Below are 22049 nucleotides of genomic sequence, written 5' to 3' on the forward strand. Positions count from 1 at the left end.
ATCTTACCACTTGGGCACTAGAAAAGAGATCCCATTTGCTTACAGCCCTTTTCAATTCCCCTTCTTCAAAAAAAGCAAAGATGGTCATCTGTTTATTAAAAAAATATTGCGTCAGGCCTTGTCTTTTGTGAAATCCTGATGTTTACCCTTAGGGGGTTTCTGATTTGGACCTGAAGCTTCAGCACACACATATGGACAGTTTCTCCACTATTCAGATGGATAAAACACCAAAACAAATCTTCTTGGCAAGTGGACTTGCCATGAACTTAAATGGTTCTTGTTTTATTGAAGAGTAGAGCACATACCTGAAAAGGAACATCAGCCATGGTTTTGGCGAGATAGTAGGCTTTCAGGCTGTACCAGTAGTTCAGATGCTCTCTAAGAAATACTCCCATCTCAAGAGGAACTACAGAGAACACAAATCAGTAACTTAGGTTGCCAGCATAGGAAATTGTTGCACTTAATAACATAGTTTATCCATACCTAATCCTGCACTGCTGCAGCCCCATAGTGAGACGGGAACTCTGAGGCCTTTGACAGACCACCAATAGTTTCAGTGATTTGTAATGAAATGTAAGAGGTCAGTCCTGAGAGTTGCTCACTGTTTAGACTATGTACCAGTCTACGCAGACGATCTGAACCTCTCTTAAAGAGGCTTTTTGAATTAGAAGTGGTGTCAAAACTTAAAAGAACCTGGTTATTCATTTTGGTCCAACAGGGAATCCAAAGTAACCGTGATCCCAAAAGAATTACGGAACAGTCCATATTGCAGGAGTTTGCTTCTGACACCACATGAATATGTTGATCTTATGCAGGAGTCATGCCTTACAAGCCCTAGAGAAATTATTACATCCTCCCTAAAACCAGCCACAACCTCATGACATGGTTGAGGTGCACTGGCACAAGGCGAAACTCCGGTCCAGGACCGTAGCAGTGAACAGGCTGGGTTGAGAAACACTGGCAAAACTGGGGAGAGAGAGGTGCCACTGGACAAGCCTATCTCTGTTTGTCTCTACACAGCAGTTTAGTGAGTGCAAGATTTATCACCACACCTGTCCTAGAAGTAGAATCACAAGCCAAATGCTATCTTATATGAAACAGATACATAACAACACCCTCCCAGCTTACTGCAATCTCCTTGCTCGTTGATGCAACAGTATGACTGGTACTCACATGTAAGGACAGTTGGCATGAGCGCAGCAAACATAAGAAACAACATGGAAAAAAAGAGGAAGCCGGAGTTGCTGAGGACTTTCTTTGCTTCGTTGCCAATGCCTAAGTAAAGCAACCCAATGAGCAGTCCAATGCCAATGTGTGAGGTGATACGCAAGTGCGTCAGGACCTACAAGCAAGGAAAGAGTAATATTTCTGATGAGAAAGCCTGGGCTCAAAAACAACGGCAATATGACTGAAATCAGATATACAGATTGCAGAGAAGGAGTACTTATGTCCAGAAGAACTTATCTAGAAATATTCACTTCCTACTGGCAAACTGGGCTTCAGCTAAGAAAAACTTACTGTAATGAGCTTCCCAGTGTCAGACACATGGTTGTTACAGTACAGAAAATTTCTTCCTGTAAACACAGACAGAAACTGAAAATGCTGCAGCCTGAAAACTTACTGTCTGACAATGTCATGGAGCCAGTGGGCCTCATTCATCAGAAGGAGACTTTTTTGACTATAAGATAAATTTCCCAGAGCAGAAGCGTGGCAGAAAAGGCATTTCAGGCTTGTACAGACTAAACTAACTTAATCAGGCATAAATTAGCCTTCTGTGCCTTCTCTGCAATACAGTATTCCTACAAGAGGCATGGAAGAACAAAAGAAATAATAAAATTTGGAACAACTGCAAGCCTTTACAGTTGAACAGGAAAAAAAAAAATCTTAAAACTGTTCTTCAACCTATGCGTCTGAGAGTAAGTGAGTAAGTTACAGTTTCCCTTTAGTGGAGATGAGGAGGGGATCATGTGATCCACGGTTAGTGCTTGCACACCCCAGATATGCTCTCCAAGGTTACCAGAGACATTCTGATCAGCTAGTTGAGCAACATGGAGAGCGTGAAGCTTTATGTACACTTTGGATTACAAGAGCCATCCCACATGAACATGTCAATTTATTTTTGACCAAATATTTGGTACTAGAACAGATGTGCAAATTATTTCAGATTGCAGGAAGGCAAAATTCAACTTAATTAATCCTTGAATGACAAACACACTATCATGTGAAACACCAAGGGAGAAGAACAAGTTATGGCAAAGAAATGTGCTGGCAAAACAACGAGTGGGCATAATATATATCTGGTCTGGAAATTAGAAGATGCTTCCTAGCCACTAGAAACGGATGGTTCTGCCATATCTTCCCAACCAGAGCAGTGGGGAAAACAGACGATTGCTTTCACTGTGGCATTCAATACTGTGTCTCCTGTTCTGAAAGGGAAGGAACACTGTGGTTATCTGACAGCAGAGTCCTGGACACAGTGGTCCAGCAGGTTTCTTCCAGGCGTGTATTTCTGTGTGGATATGTCTACACTAAAAACGGTAGTGTCCTAAGGAGATACCTGCCTGGGTGTGGGGCAAAAGCAGTGTAGCTGCAGCATCTGGAGCTCAGTGAAGCTCAGCTTTCCCTGTCACAGGGGTAACCAACTCATGCTGAGCTCCACATGGCTCAACTGCTTTTGGTTTCCAAACTGCTTTATTTGATTGAATCCACCACCTGCCCACCAGTATAGATATTTCGTCTGGCTTTCCCCTTTTCTTAGGACAGGCATGTCAAATTAATACAACAATATATATTAATGCGTATATTGTATTTCCCCTCCCATTATGTAATGCACTGAAAACCTTCCCACACGCAGAAAAAGCAGCAGGCAAACCCTCCTCAGATTTATCAAATTGCAAGTTTGTCACAGAGAAAAGCAATTAGCCAACCAGCACCGACTATACTGTAGACAGGTGAGTTCCTTGGACAGGTGTGCATGCAAGGTCTAGTTGAGGAAGCTCATCTCCTCAACTCATACCTGCTAATGAAGGGACAATCCTATCAAGAGGACATTTCAAAGCATCAATCAGACAATGTAAATAGTCCTATCTCTTGAATTCACAAACAACTCAGCTACTTAAGAGATAAGAAAAACTTCTCTGAGCAAAAAAAAAAAAGTCCCATTGCATTTTGTTAATGAAAACCAGGCACCCAAAACGTTTAATAAACATACATGAAAACTGAAGAGTTTGCAATTTTGAAGGGGGTTGTCTATTTTTAAGAAAAAAGGTGAAAGAGATGCTTTTTTTCCTTGGGAATGAAGAGGTTCATTATGATACTTACTTCATCTTGATATTAAATGTATGAAAACAGACATGTTCCCTCTTCAGAGAAGCAAAATTTTTATTTATCAATTTTCTGTTTTAAAAATAAAGACGTTACCTATTAACCTTACATCACACCGAAATTATTCTCTGCCACCCTGAATTTTCTGGAAAAATTAATTTTGTGACACACCAGTACAATTTCTCACTCATGTTTCAGTAGAATAAATAACTGTATAAGGGACCTGCCAACAGAGAGGGGATTTAAGCTTTAGGTTTTTAGGCCAGATGCTTCTGCGTTCCTCTGAAGAAAACTGTTGTTCACAATGAAGACAGTACAGTTAATAGCAAGACTGAAAGATCAGTCTCTTTCCTTTGACACTCTGTGATGATCTTCATGCATGGGCTGTTGGACAGGACCTTTAAGGCATACTACACTACCTCACAACCAACTGAATAGACCTTTTGGCTACTAAAGTTATTATAAAGGCAGTCTTACCGAATCCCTCATGATGGTGAGAAAAGTTCTTTTGAAGAGGATACAGAACTGGGTTAAGCAGCTGGCAGAGAAGCTGTGGCAGCCTTCTGTGGAGGAGGAATCCTGCGGAAACACATAAAAGAATAAACTTCTTTCTTTGCAGTATCTTGCTTAGTTTTCGTTCACAAAACCCCACTCTCATCAGCTGAATGTGCCCAGAAACCTCCTCCACTGACCAAGGATTTGAATTCTCTTCCTCCCCCTCCAGCCTCAAGCCATGTCCATTAGTTGTGACATACAAAATACCTCTTCAGAAGGCCGGTGCCAGAGGAAGGGATTCAACTCGTTCTCACCACCACCATCTCTCTTGTAGTCTGTGTCACATATCCTCTCCCGTACTGCCCTTACCAGCCGGCTGTTCTGGTCTCCATATTCACCAGATGCTACTTCCATAACTACAAAAAACAGAAGGTAAGTTACTGGTTTACACTAATGACAATTACTGGTTTACACTAATTACAAGCCTTATTACTAGATCTCCTTGATTCTGTAGCATTGACAGAAATAGGAGTTTTGTCTAGAACAGGCTCTAAAATGCCACAAGCAAATTCGTATGTATACAGACATAATTTAAATGTATCTTTCTATAAATCTTCAGAGAGTTCTCTTCATCCTGGAAGTTAAATGAACCATTTTAGAGGAAAGGCAGTGAATATGGGATAGTCTTGGTAATAAAAAATTACACAAGTATAATTTTGTGGTTCATACTGCTTCTTTATAATTAGGAAACAATGAAAAAACCTCAATGCTATTAGCTGTACAATACCACAGTATTCTTCAAGAGAAACAAACAAACAAACAAACAAACAAACAAACAAACAAAAAAATAGGATGCTGGAGCCACTTTGAAAAGACTCTAAGATTAATACTATGAAACACTAAAGAATATGTTTTATCTTTCATTTCCTGGACCTGGACTTCCACCAGAGAGAAATATTCACTAAATTTTACCACTAGATGGCATTCAAATTACTTAGAAAAAATCTGAATAATTTTATTTTGAATTTTGGTACATAGATGTACACATGCATGTATGTATATATGTACAAAACACACCACGGTCCCCATTACCCTGAAGGTGCTAATCAAATACAAAATAAATTAAATAAACTATTCAAATTGTCCTTACCAAAATCTGCTGGATTGTGGTAGGTTGGGCAATTCAAACCCAAATCTCTCAAGTAAGGGACTAGGTTTAATACCTTCCCACGATAAATGCATTGACCTTGACTTAAAACATAGAGCTGGAAAACAAGGCAAAGAAAAGAAAAAGAATAGTATCAAGGTATTTGAACCTGCTATCTGTGTGACAGCAATCCATTAACCTAATGATCTCTTTTCATCCCTGTGGGAAGAACACCTTGGGAAGGTTTGTCACCACTTGGAACTACCTTTGCATGGAATTACAATGAATGGAAAATGAAATGCTTAAGGTTTGAATTCTGCAAACACTCCCTGCAGGACTTAAAGCACATTAACACAGAAACAGACTAATTCCAGCCTTAGACACGTGCTGAAAATAGGCAGGAAACTGTAGAGCCGAGCCATCTACTTTCTACACATTATGGCTATTTTGGGCTGGGAGATGAGGCTGGTGAATGCAGGAATGGAAGCAGAGGTGGAACAGCACAGCAATGGGAAACAGTTTGATTATTCTTACTTTTCAGCCAGACTATTGACTTTAAATAAACCTCCTTGACAGACTGGCAATCTGCAAGAGCTTGTTCACCTGTGGTGCAGTAGGTTTTCTCTTAGATCTCACGGGTCTAATTTAAATTTCCTAGCAAGATTAAAGTAAATTTAAATCTAACCCAAACACACATGGTCCACATCTTGTTGTTAGGTTGGAGAAAATATCTCCAACGGACTTAATTTCAATTATTACTATTTCACATGAATAAACTCTTTTGAATTTACACCTGTGTAGCTAGGATGTGAATGTGTACTAGCAACATTGCAGACACTGGCACTAAAGCTCTCTTGCTCTTAAATTACCCTAATTTACTTTACTGACAGCCCTGTGCCCAAGGGCAGTGGTGGGTGAAGGCATGAAAATCAAAAGTGTGATAATATTGATTTCATAAACATACCAGTCAGATTCTTTAAAAACATTACATGTAAATAATGGAAAGGGGCAGAGAAGAAGAAAAAACATTATCAAAAAGTATATTTTGCTCTTATTTATTTAATTTCTTTATTTGATTTGAAACTGTAGACTAGAATGATTCATGTTTTTACTTAAAGAGTGTAGCCTTGAAAGTATAACCTACTTAAATCACATATAAAGAGAAAGGGTTTGAGAATAATACCTGATCAAACAACTCGAATAGTTTAGCACTGGGCTGGTGAATTGTGCAGATGATGGACCTGCCACCCTGGGCTAAAGCCTTCATCAGGGAGACAACCTGAAAACACGATGCACTATCCAATCCGCTGAAGAAAAAGAAAGAAGTTTGTTATCCACATGTCCATCAGCACCACTCAAAACTAGCAAGTATTTGCTACTTTGGTCTCTCACTATTATCATTTTATAAATTTTCTCTGTAGCAGTTTAATTTTATCTTATGACAACCTTATGCTTTTATTTCTCCATCAGTCTTTTAATTAAGTTGGAAGCATGCCTGAGAATGAAAAATAGAGTATTCTCAAAGCTGCCTTAAGGGACTTTTACATTTTAGGACTGCAGATTTAAATGCTCCCAACTTTAATGAATAGATACATATTCATAGTTCTCCCAGTCTCCTCCTAGACTGATTCCAGAATTTGATTTTAAATATGCTACATTCATTATTAAGACTCACATTTGAAAATCCTTATATTCAAGCTATCTTTTCTTGAAAAAGAAAATTCATACCACAATCCGAAACTATTTTCCTCTCTCCCTTCCTGTTTCAGTTAGTGTCTCCCTTAAAAATTATTTATAGTCCCATAGTCTGGCGGTTACAGCAGTGACCCAAGGCACTACGTACCCAAATGAAACTATTTCTTCTGGTCTTATTAAGTACTTACAGGCAACACAAAATGATCCTTTTCCAAGGACTTAGAGGTGAATAACCTTTCTGCAGCACTGTTCTACTATATAAAGCACTATTTGTCTAGCTTTAATTTTTGGCCTTAAAGTACCTGGTTGGTTCATCAAAAAACATGACAGGAGGATTGTTCACCAGCTCCAAAGCAATGGCAAGACGCTTTCTCTGGCCTCCAGAAAGACTCCCAGTCCTTGTATTGGCACATGTCAGCAAACCGAGGGCTGTCAGTATCTCCTTTACCTAGAGGAAACACAACAATGTGTCATTTAAATTTGTTAGCACAAAAAAAAAGCCTCTTTACTGATTTTTGTGAAGAATGTAAACCAGGTCATGACTTTGTTTCACCATCCATACACCAAAACCTGTTTCCATCTAATGTAGCATTTATTAGATTCAATGGGGCTTAACAGTCTACCATTTACTATTCTGACCCAAATTCTACTTGTTTGTCCTACGTGACCTGTCTCAGTAAGGAAGTCTTGCCTGTGAAAATGGAGTGGAAATCGGTTCTTCCATCACACCCCTTGGATATGGCACCGATATCAAAAGAGCTTTGCAGCATGTGAGGAGTTATTACACAGTGAAACCAAGAAGCTTCTCTCAATAGAACTTCCAGGATGTATTTACAAGGGACTGGAGAACTGCGTAACAAAAATCACTGGTTTCTATACAGCAGTGACCTGCTCTTATCTCATCTGTTCTTCATAGTCTACTCTTTACAGTGCAGCCACTGATTTTAAGTGTTTCATTTTCCTCCAAGTCAATTCAGTTGTCACACGTACTCTCAGATGTTTGGGATTTCCTCAAGGCACAGCCTCGGGAAGGGCACAGCTTGTCCCAGGGTCTTTGGAGCAAAAGGAGAACAATCCCAGCCTCTATGAATTTTTCTGTTTCAGTGAGTGTAGATCTGGCCTGGTAGCCCTATATGAGGTAAAAATCTCTTTGGCATCAGTGAAAACATGGACATAAAAATTAGTGAATCCAAGCTACATTGTTTGTGCAGTTAAAAAATCCACCACTTAAAAGGTACAAGGAAAGCCCAGATATTTAATACTTCACTGAAGTATAGGAAAAGGAGCCCGTCATTTTTTAAAGTAATAGTTGCTTGGCTGAAGGGAGTTTTCCAGAAAGAGTGGCTAACATGGTAAAAATTGGTTAGACCAAAAAGGGCCTGACCCTTCACTTGTCCTGACTTTGATTTCCCAGAGCTACCTCTCTCATTGAGATGGGGTGAAAAAAGAACAAACCCCACAAACCCCTCTTTCCTCAGAGAGAAGAGCCCAACTACCTCCTTCCCTATATCTCCAGGAAGGACATGGACAGAACAAGCTAGGTCAACTAGAAACATAAACTATGGTTCAGTGGCGGATTTTTTACTTGTCCTGTTAATAAGCATCTTTAATCTTGCTAACACAAGTACATAAATTCATAAAATTTATCTATGATCAACATTCACCTTACAATTTACAATAAAATTAATGATCTAGTCCAGCTCAGGCCAGTAACACTAACCAGAAAATTACTGCCATTCTAATATGTGTTGAATAAAATGCATATAGCACAGGTTTTTGCTCAAAGAACTGTTTGTAATTACAGTGACAATGTGAATGAGTGAATTAACTTGCTTGCCCTAACTTACTAAAGTGTAAATGAATTAAGGCCTTCAAAGGATAAATAAAATTAATAGCTGTTTCTAAACAAATGTATTTTCCAACAAAAAAAAATTTATTTAGCTTATTTAAAAAAAAAGTGTTTGAGAGAATCAAATCACTCTTAGGCTATGAAACATATGTTGATCACTCTAAGTTTTCCTCTCTGGAGCTCCTTCTGATTTTCAAGGATTCTCTGAGATTGAACAAATGCCAAATGTTCCAATTTGGAAATAAATACACAGAAATGACAGCCACAAAAATGGCTGTGCTATCTTTGAGGTTGCTACAGTTTTCACATTTCAGACTAAGGGTATCCTTTTCACCAGGTGGGTCAGAAGCAGTTTTACCTTCTCCTTTATAAACCTCTGCTTAAGAATCACATGCCAGCTACTGTCAGAGGTATCTTTTACTAGAGTAAGTTCAACAAGTTCAGGCCTCCATCAGATAAAACAAATTGATTAAACTGCATCTGGGGAAGAGCAGGAAACCTCTCATGTTCCTGAGACAGCAAGCCACAACTTTCTTATGTCCATGCTTCACTCCCACTCCTGTGTCCCCTCATCTTCTCCTTCCTCCTGCACAACTTCGCTTGAGTTGAGACCTAAAAGGTGACTTCTTCCAGCCACCTGCATGATCTCCTAATTTGCCCATGCAGGGTGGTCTCCTCAGTGCATGGTTTTGGCAGAACAAAATGTACCAAAATGAAAATCTCACCCTTCTTTCTATTTATGAAAAAGCATAGAAAGCTCATAACTTGAATTTAACAAGACTAAATATAGCAAAATCATTGGGAGCTTCCTATACCAATAGTAACTTCCTTTTCATTGGTGGGACAACTGAGTTTTAAGTCACTAGAAGACTTGTCCAGATTAACATACAGGTCCTTAACAAAGTTAGAAGAAGCAGCCAGCTTTCTTGGAAGGTTTCTTGGACCCCCAATGTTAGGCATGGGGTCATGTTATCACATGAGTCCCATTAACCCTCAGCATAACCCTAACATAACAGAGGCTTCCTCTTCAAGGAGACAGTGTATGAGAGATCATACCATCTCCTTATTGGTGCTGCCTTATGCTGGACTGAAACATAGCTTGAGGCCAGCCAAAACACCTCCAAATACTTTGTGAGCTACTGTTTCACTTTTCACGACTCTCTCAACCTGAACCATCTCTGCTTTCACCAGTGCCGTGATTTTTTGTTTATATTTAGCTCCAGACATTATCCTCCCTGGGCGTATATGGTTTTGAAACACAATGTGCAGCACCAAACTGTTCCTCCCCTAGGCTTCGGCAAGTTCTGGTAACTCCACCAGAGCACAGACAGGTTCCTGAGCTCTGAGTGTCCTTATGAAGACACAGGACCAGATGTTTTAAGTGCAGAATAAATGTGGCACATTTCCGGCTCTTTAGAGTATAAATACAGTAACCAAACTCAGTGAAGAAAGCCACTTCATGCACAAACTAATGTCAGAAGCCATTTTGTTTGGTCACACACTTCCAATGTGTTTTCTTTAAAAGGACAACCTTCTGTCAGAACAAATGGCAGGGAGGAACCGTGGCAATCAGGTGGGTGAGAGGAGCACACTTCCAAGTGCACGTCCAGCTGGGCTATAGGTCTGTGTGGAGAAATTCACACCAGGACTTATCTCTGACTCAGGAAAGTTGTATGTCAGCCACAGTTAGAAGCAGGACAGTGCAGCAAATGTGCAAGAGCGAATTGTGCAACTCATGCCCAGTGTTTTAGAAAAGACACGTGTGTGTGTTTTAGCCTGGTTTCCTACTTGTCCAAACCTCAGTCACCCAACCCAGCTTCAAAATATATTAGCCTGTACCTTAACTGTAACCGCATGAACTTGTCCAGTGCAACAATATACCCACCAGCATAGCCATAAAGATCAGCACTTTCAAACACAAGCACAGAAATTTATGCAGCAGTTACAAGAACTGCTGAATTTTTCATTAGTCCCTGGAAAAATGAAGGCCTGCACTCATCATTGCCAGACATGACTGATTTGTCTCACCACACACAAGATGCCTGAGCCCTCAGACTTGCATGTAAGAGAATCTAAAGTCCTAAGGTTCATTAAATGGAATCCTACAAAACCTCTGAATTTATTTCAGTAGATCTTTTTACAATTATTTGTTCAGTCACATACTGAAAGCAACTTTCATATAGACTGTAGTAAACATTCCCTCATAATGATACCTGTCAACTTTGAGGTTATGATTTATTCTATCATTACAAGTCCAATGCAATTCAATGTTAGATAAAAATGTCTGCTTTACAGAGCTTACTTCATGGATCTATTTGCCATCCCCAAAAAATTCTCAGTTTGATTGACTGTACACTTACCATTTCTCTCCTGCCTTCATCCTTCTCTTGAAGTTTCAGATGAGCAGACACCTGGAATGTAATACAATGGAATTTGATTTTGAACTGGTTTGAAGCACAACCACCAGTTACCATGGACATTTCAGGCACAGCACCCCAACATACCATTTAAACAACTTCCTTCAACCCAGTCAGAAAAGTTTAAGTTGAACTATAATGTTCAAATCACAAGCACCACATATGCCTGTACAGTAGGTAACTGTGTATAATCTGACTTAAGCATCTGGCAAAAAGCGTATTAGAAAGAAAGGCCATTCCACAAGCCAAAGAGCTTGAGAGGAAGATGAGAGAGTCATGTTTTTTGCATAGCCACTAACTTTCCAGGCAATGCTAGAATTAGTTTATTTGTGCTTCATCCATATCATGAAGATAACCAAACTCTGCCATTCTCCAGGATGTGAACAAATGAGTACAGAAATAAATAATCTTGTGAAAGATGTCATCTGTTGTCCTAAGAGGCAGATCTGCAAAACATTATGATTAACCCTTATTAGAAGCAATTAAACTGTTAAGTAATTATTTTTGTCAGAGTCTTGATTGATTAATTTAGACAGCAAGTATCATCTGTGCCCAATTCTACAAAAGTGGTCTTATGGATTCTGACTACAATGTTGAAGTAAACAAAAAAGAAGAAATATTTCCTCACAAAGAAGAGCCTTTGCAGAAAATTAGCCACAGAAAAACTACAGTGATTTCTTCTGGCCTTAAAATTTGTGAATTGATGCCAGCATACAATATAAGCAACCTTATCTTATTTTGATAACATCCTCTGAGAAAAACTGGCTCGTTTCTCAAACTGAGCAGCAGGCACTTCTAGACTGATTGGTCAAGCTGGCAGTTAGTAAACTTCTTGATGCTACAAAAAATAGGAAGAAGAATTTACGTAGCCTGTACATCTTGGGATAATACTGTTCCCGTTGTTTTCCTGTGAAGAACGGGACCTCATACAACGCCTTTATTAAAGAAAAGGCACAAAAGAGTAGAAGTAGCAGAGATCATGCTCACGTCAAAATAGCATTTTGCAGTCAGAACATGGAAGATGGAGAGAAAGAGAGAGACAAGGCTACTCTTCCACCACCCAAGAAGAAATATTGTCCCTACAGAGGCTCATTCTGTGCAGAATTTCAGATTCCATTCTCTCAGGTCTAAGCAGTCGAGCCTTAGAACTTCTTCCAAATCATAATGATAGTCACAAATTGAAAATGATAAAGCTAAAGAAGCTCAGACAATGCCTAGAAGGATCATCCCAAAATGGAATTCAAGGCATCAACAAAGTCCAAGCACTTTCACTGAGTGGGATCAAAAAGAGATAACGGTTCGTGTCATTACCAGGAGTAAGAACAGGTGCAGAATACACAGAAATTTTTCCGTTTTCTCCCCCCCCAAATAAATTAGAGCAAGAAACAAAGCTCACCATCATAGCTTCCTGGACAGTCAGATGAGGAAGGAGCATGTCATCTTGCATGATGTAGCAGGAGACTTTGCGAAAAGAACGCAGGTCACGAGGTTGTCCATTGATGAGAATTTCTCCTTTCATTCCCGTCTCTCTGAAATGAACCAAGAAAATAACCACGGGTGAATCTTGCCTTCACTTGTGCTGCCACAGGCCTCAGTATGTGGAAGTCTTGGGTAATTATTGCCCACTATAGAATAAAACTGATACAGTGGATAGAAATTAATTTATTACAAGATTATGCTCTCTTTCGTAAGAGGCTTCATGCAACGTTGCTGAAAATCTTACTCAAAGTTAGTACAAAATGTGTGCTGTCTTATATGTATGTCTGAAAAAATATCAAGCTATTCAAGTGATTTTTTTTTTAGGTTTCTCTATCCTCTATCTTACGCCCTAGTGACAGCAACGCTGTGACACTTTGTATTTGGCTGTACAACAGGAGATACAGGAAGATGAACCATAGTCACTTCATATGCTGAAGTCTGGTCAAGAAGACATCAACATTATGAAAGTGGTGACTAAAAAGGGTCATTTTTTACAAGTGTTTTTAAAATGTGATTTAAAAAATATCGCAAACATAACACACTGAGTCAGATTTGTTACACAGCTAGAAAGGAAAAATTCTTTTGTGTTTTAGACTTTAAATTGCTTCCTATTTTTGGAACAGATTTGTTAACAGATAAATCTGAAGTGACCAGAACAGGACAAACAGAAAAAAAGATAAGTAATAAGAATCTAATTCAAAATCTGTGAAATACCTGTTTTCTACAAACACTGGGGTAAGATTTCTTCTGCTGTTGTCTCCAAGGAGCCATCAGGCTAGGTTATCTTATCTTAGTTAGGATTTTCATTGTTACTGACCTGTATCCTGCCAGAATGTTCATGAGCGTGGACTTCCCAGCTCCCGAAGGACCCATAATTGCGACAAGTTCTCCACTGCTGAACTTCCCTGAAATTCCTTTCAAAAGGGTCTTATAACCTGAAAGAAGAAAGGAAAGTTCACTGAACCCTTCACAATCAAGTCGGGGGGGCAATGAAAGTTCATTTCCACAACAATCATGACAAACAGGCATTAGCCTGTACCTGTTGAGAGGCTGATGCTAAAATCAGTACTTTGCAATAACTATTAAGAGCCGAATTCTGAGTGGGAGCAGCAGCCTCCTCATGCTGCACAAGTATTATAGTGGGATTACAGGACCACACATTCTTTATTCACTCTACGAAAATTTTCAAACAGGGCTAAGAAGCCTTCTTGCCACTTTCTAAGTGTCTTCTCAGAGTATTTTACTAGGATGTTGGCATCTCTGCTAAAATATCTAATACTCCACAGCTAACGCAACTCCACAGACTTGGAGCAGACTGCCCTTCAATCACTGCAGCTTCAATGCCAAAATCTGCCCTCTCACCAAAACAACTTCTTCGAGAGTAACAGCCAGGATCTCAAAGGCAAAGCCCTATGCTTTTGTTCATTCCCCACTAAAAGAGGTATGACAAGAAACACAGCAAAAGGAGACATACAGGAAGAGACAAACCTGCTTAATTCTCTTACTGTAAGGATTCTCTTATCATCTAAAAGCTTGTCTAGACAGGGTGACTGACTACAGTAACTGTAAAAATAATTCATAGGGAAATACTCATTCCAGATTAAGAACATGCAGCTGTTCTACAACAACCACAACACCAACTTCAAATCTCTCACCTTGCTCCCGAGTAAATTACCTTTGTCAATAAACCTTAATTTAAACCCCAAACTCCATGTTACTCTAGGTGTAAGCAAGCTGGACTCCAATGAGAATTCCAGATTCGGACTTAGCTGCATCCATCTTGTCCTGAATGATTCCTATTTTAAAGCATAAGGACTGGGTGAGGAGGGTGGTGAGAGCCCTTCCTGGCATATAAACTTTTCAGGATCTCCTTCCCTTTTACTTTTTGCTTGCTTACTTTAACTACCAGTGCTTTTAGTTAAAATTTTTAGTAATAAAGAAACTTTAAGTAAGGTGTCAAAAACAATCTCATATGTTGAAAATGTCTCTGTAATTAAATTAAAACTGGAACAGAAGAGTGGAAGATCCTTTTACATGCAGTGTTGGGATGTGGCAATCCATTTTGCCATACTGGTGCATATGCAGGCAGCATTTATATACCACATTTGAATTATCCCAGTCCTGTGATTATCATCAGCATAGACTGTACCTGGAACATTGAAATGCTGTAAAAAAATCATGTTGTCTGAAAGATCTTAGAAAATGAATGGTGTATTATCTTCTTCTGATTTATCTTTCTTCCTAACTCTGTAATTCCTTGTTTTCCTTTCATTCCCACTTAGCTTCCTCTTTAAATTTTCTTCTTTTCTCTAGTCTCAGTTCACACTCTTTCAATGCCACAGCAAACAAACTTTTGCACCAAAATGTTAATGTCATGCTGCCATGGGGCCTCCCAAATCCACAGCAAATACTCTTCTCTGAGTATTCCCCAGCCCAGAAGGAAAGCAATAGCCACAAAAACTCTCCTAGAAATATCTGATGCAACTGTTTTCATGGCAAATGTCCTATAAAATGTAATGGACTGAATATATAAAAATAGGATTTTCTTGAGTGCCTGTTTTTGAACAGGCCAGTAATTTTTCATTCTAAAATCTTGACCTGGAACTGAATGAAACAACTTGTTTGGAAGCTACGAGATATCATGGGTATGAAAACAGCATTCACACTGCCTGTTTATGGCACAAGTCATAAGAACAAAAGCAAAGAATCTAACAAAAGGAACAACTATTTCAAATAGAGAAATCCATGGCACCCTGACAAGGTCAACAAGCTTGTCCGTCATGCCAATGTCACCATCCAAATGAGTATTTGAAGGAAAGTGCAAGGAAGAGCTCAGACCTTTCAAACAAGACAATATTTACTAAATGACACCTATGGTGACAAAGTCCTTCATACTGTCCTTTAAGTGTAATGAGAACCAGTTACCTTCCAATTTTAATAAATCTGCAAGGGACTCAAACATTAGATTTTACCCCAATTATTCACACTACTCACACATCCACCACACACGTTATCCACAGCCGGGAACTCCTTCTCACACTGGTCAAAAGCTGGCCAAGTTGGTCTGTCTTCTTCTTCCACCAGGACAGGATTTCTTTCACCAGGTCCCACATGTAGTGCATGAGATAAAGTACTCACTGATGTCTCTATTCCTTGTCTGTCTCACAAAGCACTTCAACATGACAGAACATCACATGGCAACTCCACTGTAACAATTTCTATTGTATGGGCTTGTTCTGACCCAGATTTCCAGGGTACAGAGTTCTTGTCAGAGTTTCATAACAATCAGCTCATCGTAAGTTTCAAGATCAGGACAGTAAATATTGTACAAACTTATAGGGGAGCATAAAGAATGTGTACTGCCATGAATACTGATGGAGGTACAACCTAAAATACATGATCATCATCTGAAAACATGTATCAACATACATACCATTACGTAAAACTGAAGCCTTTCCTCTCACTGTATATGTCTGTGAGATTTAACGTTACATCCATTAAAGTCACTTTTCCAAACATAATTTCAAAAATGATAATCAGTTTACCTTTCATTGCAGTATCTTCCCCCTCATTACCCGCACTTGTTTCTGCCCCTCTGATAGAGATTTCCATTTTAAGTAACCTGTACATAATGTTAAATCAGAGCGGGACACATCTCTGTAACTCATTTGAAAAACAGTAGAGGAACATAATTTAAGAAGAAATAGAAAAAAATATGAATTTTAGATCAGGATCCCAATCATTGGCATTTTAAGTTGCTACAGACTGAAAACCATCTCTTCTTTTGACTGGAAGCACATAAGAAGGCTTTCTATTACAAAGGTTAATTTAACAATCGAACAAAAAGATTTGACACAGTAGCAGTGGTGTGGTGCCCAGTATAATCCTTTATAAGGAATTAAAGTCCATAAGTAACTACAGTATTCTCTTTCAGAATACTGAGGCTAATCTTTAACTGAATCAGTTGACCTAAAACTTCTATATTGGGCCACATGTCTTTCATGAGAAACAGATTATGCATTTGAAGGGGATTGTATTACAGTACAGGGACTGCTTCATATCCACCTGCTGTATTTTAGGAATTTCTGACCACCTTCAATCCCGGCCCATCTCATTTTCCTTAGGCCCCTGGTTCATGATCTGTGCAGCAAGGAGTTTTGGTACCCCAGAGCTTAATGAAAGGCTGAGCCTCAAAGCAAACTCACCCCAAGATGGATGCATATTACAGGGCATTTAGTTTGAACATCACAGTGGCTGTCTCCTTTTGGACTGCACTTACATCAAGACCAAGTTTAGCACCATGACTTTCAGTTATTCCTCTAAAAACTGTTTTTATTTCCAATGAAAAATAAGTTGGATCCTTTCAGTTTTCCAATGTCCCCTCCTGGAGTTACCGAGACTTCACCCTTAAAAATATATTTAGTGTCTGATGCTCATGGAAATCCAAATACCAGCTTTCAAGAGCTACTTAAAATATGCATTTGTCAACGGGACATTAATATACCATCACCAACCAGAACAAGCACTTGGCAACTTTCTCAGCCCAACCTACTAAAAATAGAATACAAAAAGTAAGAAATCAAACCCCAAACTGAAAATTCAAGTGATGCAAAACTTTTTGGTCTTATTTTCACCTCACATTACATTCCAGAGTTCAACTGCTTCTTCCCACAAGCAAAGCGTGTTTCTTTTTCCTGCGTTAGGATTCACCATGGAAAGCAAACTCCAGGCACTGTGATTTCAGACCAGATTTGCAGCCAGAAACACGTGACTGGCCTGAACAAACCCTCATTCAGGAGGTGGATTTCCCTCACTGCCTGGCTTCAGCACAAAGGCCACAGCAGCCCCTTGTTTAATGAGCGGATAGAGAGTGACCTCTTGCCTCTGATGAAGATGCTAGGGGAGCTCTTGTTGTCCAAGTCACCAACGTTTCTGCTAATGGATTCAGCAAGGGAGAAATGTGTTGATGGTTTTATCTGCTTCCTCATGGACTTTACAAGTATTTCTGGGGAGATTTGGTTTTACTATTCTCACAAAAATTATGATTAATCTGGAAAGAAGCAAGCCACCCCCTCCTCATACTTAGGGTAGGAGCACATACTTCAGAATGTGTCTGAATCAGCACCGAAATACCACAACCAAAACTCACTCCTACCCTTACAGCGAATTTCCTCAGGTAAATACCATCTCTAGGTTTTTGACTAAAATGTTACATTCATTTGCATTTCATTGCCAGTTATATACTCATTTGCTACTCAAAGAAATGTCACACAGACTCCTAGAAGTTTCCAGGTGCTTTAGCCTAATTCTGCATCCATCAATAGGCACCAAGAGCCCACCTCTGGTCCCGGGTGAACACAGCAGGCTTTCCCTGCTCACTGCAATTAGAGCAGGATTTGCCCTTCCCTATATATCTGAACTGTTTCTCTTTCACCATAAGTTCTTCCGAAGGTAGGAAATAGGTTCTGGTACCCTGCAAGTACCACTGGCCTGAAATTGCTTGAAGGTTTCTCAGAAAATTCACTACAGCAAATATGTAACATAGGAATTTCAACTTAAGCAGCTCAAGTTTGGGAAAACTATAAAGGAGCCACAAAATTAGCAGCGCTTGGCACCAAAATGTCAAAACCTCCTCTTTCCACACTCCCCACCTGCAAGCCAGATAGAAGTGCACCATTTCTTTATTAAAAAAAATCTATACAAGGACTACATTCCTATGTCTTTTTGTGGTGCTTTTTTTGATGAGATGTGATATATTCCTGGTCACATACATCCAGACGGAAATACAGAAGACACCTCTGGCAAGTACTGTATTACTAACCTGCCCTCCTTTAATACTTTCAACACACAACATACTTTTTAAGCAGCAATTTAAATTTCAATACACAAATTTGTTCTATTACAGTACCATCAGTCAAATTGTTCATTAAATCATGCAGAGAAACCGCAGCAATTTCTTGGCACTGTATACTGACCCCGTTCCATTAAAGAAACTCCACTGTATTTCCTATTCTAAAATTTATAGGCTTAACCATCAGCTCATTTTGTCTTGTTTCAATCAAAAAAACTATGCCAAAGTCCAAGGAATTCTCCAACACAAAACCCGAATAAGGGGAAGTAGAATCAAGCCATCTCATCCACACGCTTCCCCCCTGAGTCCATATACCTACTGTGCAACAACAGGAGTAAGGGGAAAACAGACTAACCAAGTCACATATCACATTAAAGGGAAAGTTAGTGACTTCTGGATGAGACAAAGAGCTTGTGGAAGACCATCCAGACATGGAAAACATCCTTATGATATCTGGCAGACATTTAATTTGTAGACTCTTTAGATTTTTATCAGAAAACTGAACAGCTGGGGAATGCTGGCAGAAACTCTACAGAGAAGCACAAGAAACACACACACACATAGATAATAGCCCAAGGCTAGATTTACACTAGAAACATTTGTAGATGCAATAAACGTTAGCTAGGAAACATATTTCTTCATCATTTTCACATCAGCAAAAGTCTTTTCCATATACTTATATGTAAATATGCCAGCAAAAAAATCCACTTGTCTGATCCTTCTCAATCTATTATTCACTTTCTGCATCTCAGCCCTTGTTCTTGCTCCTGAGAAGCAGACAGTGTCATAGTAAAACATCTACATGTTTACTGCTAGAGATTATGCCAATCTGCTTCATCTGGCAGGATTTTAACCCTGTGGGGCTGGGGTAGGAAAAGAGTGGCAGCACAGAGATTTATGTGAAGTTCCTGGAGAAAGCTGCCCCACGCTGCTGTCCCATGGAGTCTCTCTCAGTCTCCTTGTGCTTTACTTCCTCTGCCCTCCCTTGCACTGAGTGAGCACCTTCCTAAACCCTAGAAGCAAGTATGCACTTAGAGAAGACCAGCAAGTTGGTGTTGCAGAGCACTGAAGGCAGTGCCAGTAAATATCCTGCATTTATTGTGCTACTTTCAGAGCGCACAGTCACGACTACATAGTTTATTTGCACATGAAAAGAGGCGCAGGCTCCTCTTCTTTGCACATAAACAACACAACTCTGCATGTAGATTAATACCTGATGATGTACAGCTCCATTTTACAACTCAAAAATCACAGCCATCCAGTTTGTGCATGTAAACATGATAGCTGTACACATGCCAGGAGATGAGTGGAGAGACTAGTAGCCGTTGCAAGGTCACGGCCCCGTTTGTGGGTATGGGCTATTCAGAGCATAGAGTTTCAGAAGCAGCTTACAGCAACAGAAAATGCTGTTGTTACTGAAGTGGGCAGTGTCCTTCTGCTCTCCCTCACCAGGACACCTTCCCATCACTTTCCCTGAGCTGGCTTTCAAGTGTGCCTACACAACCAGTGAGGACAGCAAGTCCGTCCACCTGGAAACTGCTCCTGGGGAATTAACAATGAAGAGGGTTTGTTTCCAGCTGCGTGGGCTGCAGGATTGTCACTGCCAGGACAAGAGGGCACGGTTTGCAAGCAGGGCAGGGCAGGGCAGGGAGAAGCAGCTGGGGCACCTCTCAGCAGTTTGTGCCACCCAGGGATGTGGCTCTTGCAATACCTTTTCTTTTCCACTCTGAAACACGAGGGCTTAGAGTTAAATGAAATTGCCCCTTATGCACAATTCACACCACTCAAACTGTTTCATTCCAAACTGGATTGCTTGTTTGCTTTATTTTAGTATGAAGCAAAAATTAAATCACTTTCCAATGAAAAGATGAAGAGAGTTGGGACTTTACACCGAAATCAAAGTTAGTTCAAAGCCAGGCTGTTTCCATAAATTGGCATATCCGCTAGGGAGGTGTTTTCCATGTATTCCTAATTCTGCTATTAACCAGGCAGGGTACTGTGCTCCCCATTCTCTATATGAGTACAGAACACGTTTCTCTCAGTCATATGGACAGGGTTTGTTAATGTTTAAGGAAGAGTTTGTAAATTCTCACATGAGAGGAATTATCTGTATCAGTTGATAATTATTTAAATAATTTGAATTTTAAAAAACTCTTGATGGGGATTATTTAAATGGACATTTCTTCCCCAAGCTCCCCACTAAGTTCAAACAGGCTTAAGTTAGTGAGTTACGGGTACTAATACTTGGGAAGAAAAAGAGGCATTTTTTAACTTCCAGAAAATGTGTGGCACAGAAACAGCTTTCCTGACAAACAAAGTGAAAAATTATATTGCTTTGACAATAGGAACTTTCCTAATTGTACAGTGGCCTGAACTGTACCTCTATAAAGCCTGGGGGGCAAAGTCACACTAGAAATAATAAACATGTTTAAGGTAACTGTCTACCAGATAAAACCTACATGTAAACTCACAGGTCATTGGTTCATGGGTACCACCATCATTTGTGTATCTCAAGCAAATAACCCTTTTTATGAATCATTTTTCCACTTTAGCTTTAGAATCCACATATCCATATATTTCTATTCTATTCACAGGTCTCTCAGGGACATAGAACAATAGGATTTTCCATTGTCTAAGCTCTGAGCCCTGCTTTAGAACAATTAAGGGAATTTACAATTGTAATGCACTCTTGTACCTTGCCTCTGAGAAATGACCTTCATTATGTAAATGTCTATAGAACAGCATGCCAGGCACCAAAACATCAGGACAGAGAGGGCAGAAAAGCTGAGTGCTTGAAGTAACCAAATCAAATTCCTTTGCCTCAAAGTCCTTTCCAACTCAGAAACGAGGAATCCGTTCCTCTCAATGTAAATATATAGTAAGTCTTTCATGCCTTACCAAAAAAAAAAAACAAAAACAAACAAACAAGTCCTCCTGGACAGCAAAGCTTTCTTTGTGGTGGACTAAACTGCATTTCTTAATATAGCCCACAACCAGGCCTTCTTAAACATATGGCTCTTGATCCACAGCCGATTTCCCACTTAGTGATCATGGGACGGATTATTCATAACTCAGATGGAGAGCTTAGCCCAATCTCACAGCGAGCCTTGCAGCGTTCAATCTACCTAATTTTACACATCTAAAAGTTTGACGCTTAACCTAAATTCATTGTTTAGGACCCATAAATTACCCATAGAGAGAAAGAGGTGCACCTAATAGGTAATTAATTCTACCTATTTTGAATTCCTGTTCTGGGAAGGCATAAATGACCCTCTGGAAGTGCATCCTTCTCTTAACTATAGTGGGAGTTTGAGACAATTTGCTTAGATTAGACACCAGAACTCTAGATGCTGTGAGAAATCTCATCCTTTGCCAACAAAATCATGGCTGGTTTCAGTATCAGTCACAAATAAAATGGATACCAAGATGTTTGCTGTATTTTTTAAATGTCAATTTGATCATGATCCCTCATTTGCTTGTATGATTGCAGTAATTAAGCACACAAATCGCTTACTCAAAATCTTCAAGTTGGATCGGCACTCCACATGTCCAGATGCTTCCTACAAACAAAGCAAGAAGAGCATCCTGCCCATGTTTAGGAAGCATATATGCAGCAGACATTGTGTTTTTACTTTATCATTGGTATGTAGCACTTGACTTCGCACTCTGATAAATAGGGACAGTTCAAAACTGTGAATTTTTGCTTCAAGCTATCTACTAGCTTAAGAACACGGCACTGTATTGATAGCAGTTGGTTCAAACTTAAGCAGAATATCAAAGCCTGAAAAATCC

At 39.5% G+C, this 22049-nt stretch overlaps 1 protein-coding gene across 4 annotated transcripts in view; it reads right to left on the reverse strand.

The window, feature by feature from the left end:
• The window catches only part of ABCG1 (ATP binding cassette subfamily G member 1), a 65755-nt gene that overhangs the window by 15890 nt on the left and 27816 nt on the right, over positions 1-22049 (reverse strand). For all 4 annotated transcript variants that reach the window (XM_032994465.2, XM_032994466.2, XM_032994464.2 and 1 more), the window contains exons 3-12: positions 13224-13341; positions 12324-12456; positions 10871-10921; positions 6964-7109; positions 6150-6273; positions 4970-5084; positions 4087-4235; positions 3802-3903; positions 1174-1342; positions 306-406 (exon numbers count right to left, since the gene is read on the reverse strand). In XM_032994465.2, the coding sequence (XP_032850356.2) occupies positions 306-406; positions 1174-1342; positions 3802-3903; positions 4087-4235; positions 4970-5084; positions 6150-6273; positions 6964-7109; positions 10871-10921; positions 12324-12456; positions 13224-13341 (1208 nt within the window). The remainder of the gene's footprint in view (positions 1-305; positions 407-1173; positions 1343-3801; positions 3904-4086; positions 4236-4969; positions 5085-6149; positions 6274-6963; positions 7110-10870; positions 10922-12323; positions 12457-13223; positions 13342-22049) is intronic.

Source organism: Tyto alba, unplaced genomic scaffold (assembly GCF_018691265.1).
Source record: "Tyto alba isolate M040663 unplaced genomic scaffold, T.alba_DEE_v4.0 Super-Scaffold_14, whole genome shotgun sequence".
Lineage (NCBI taxonomy): Eukaryota > Metazoa > Chordata > Aves > Strigiformes > Tytonidae > Tyto > Tyto alba.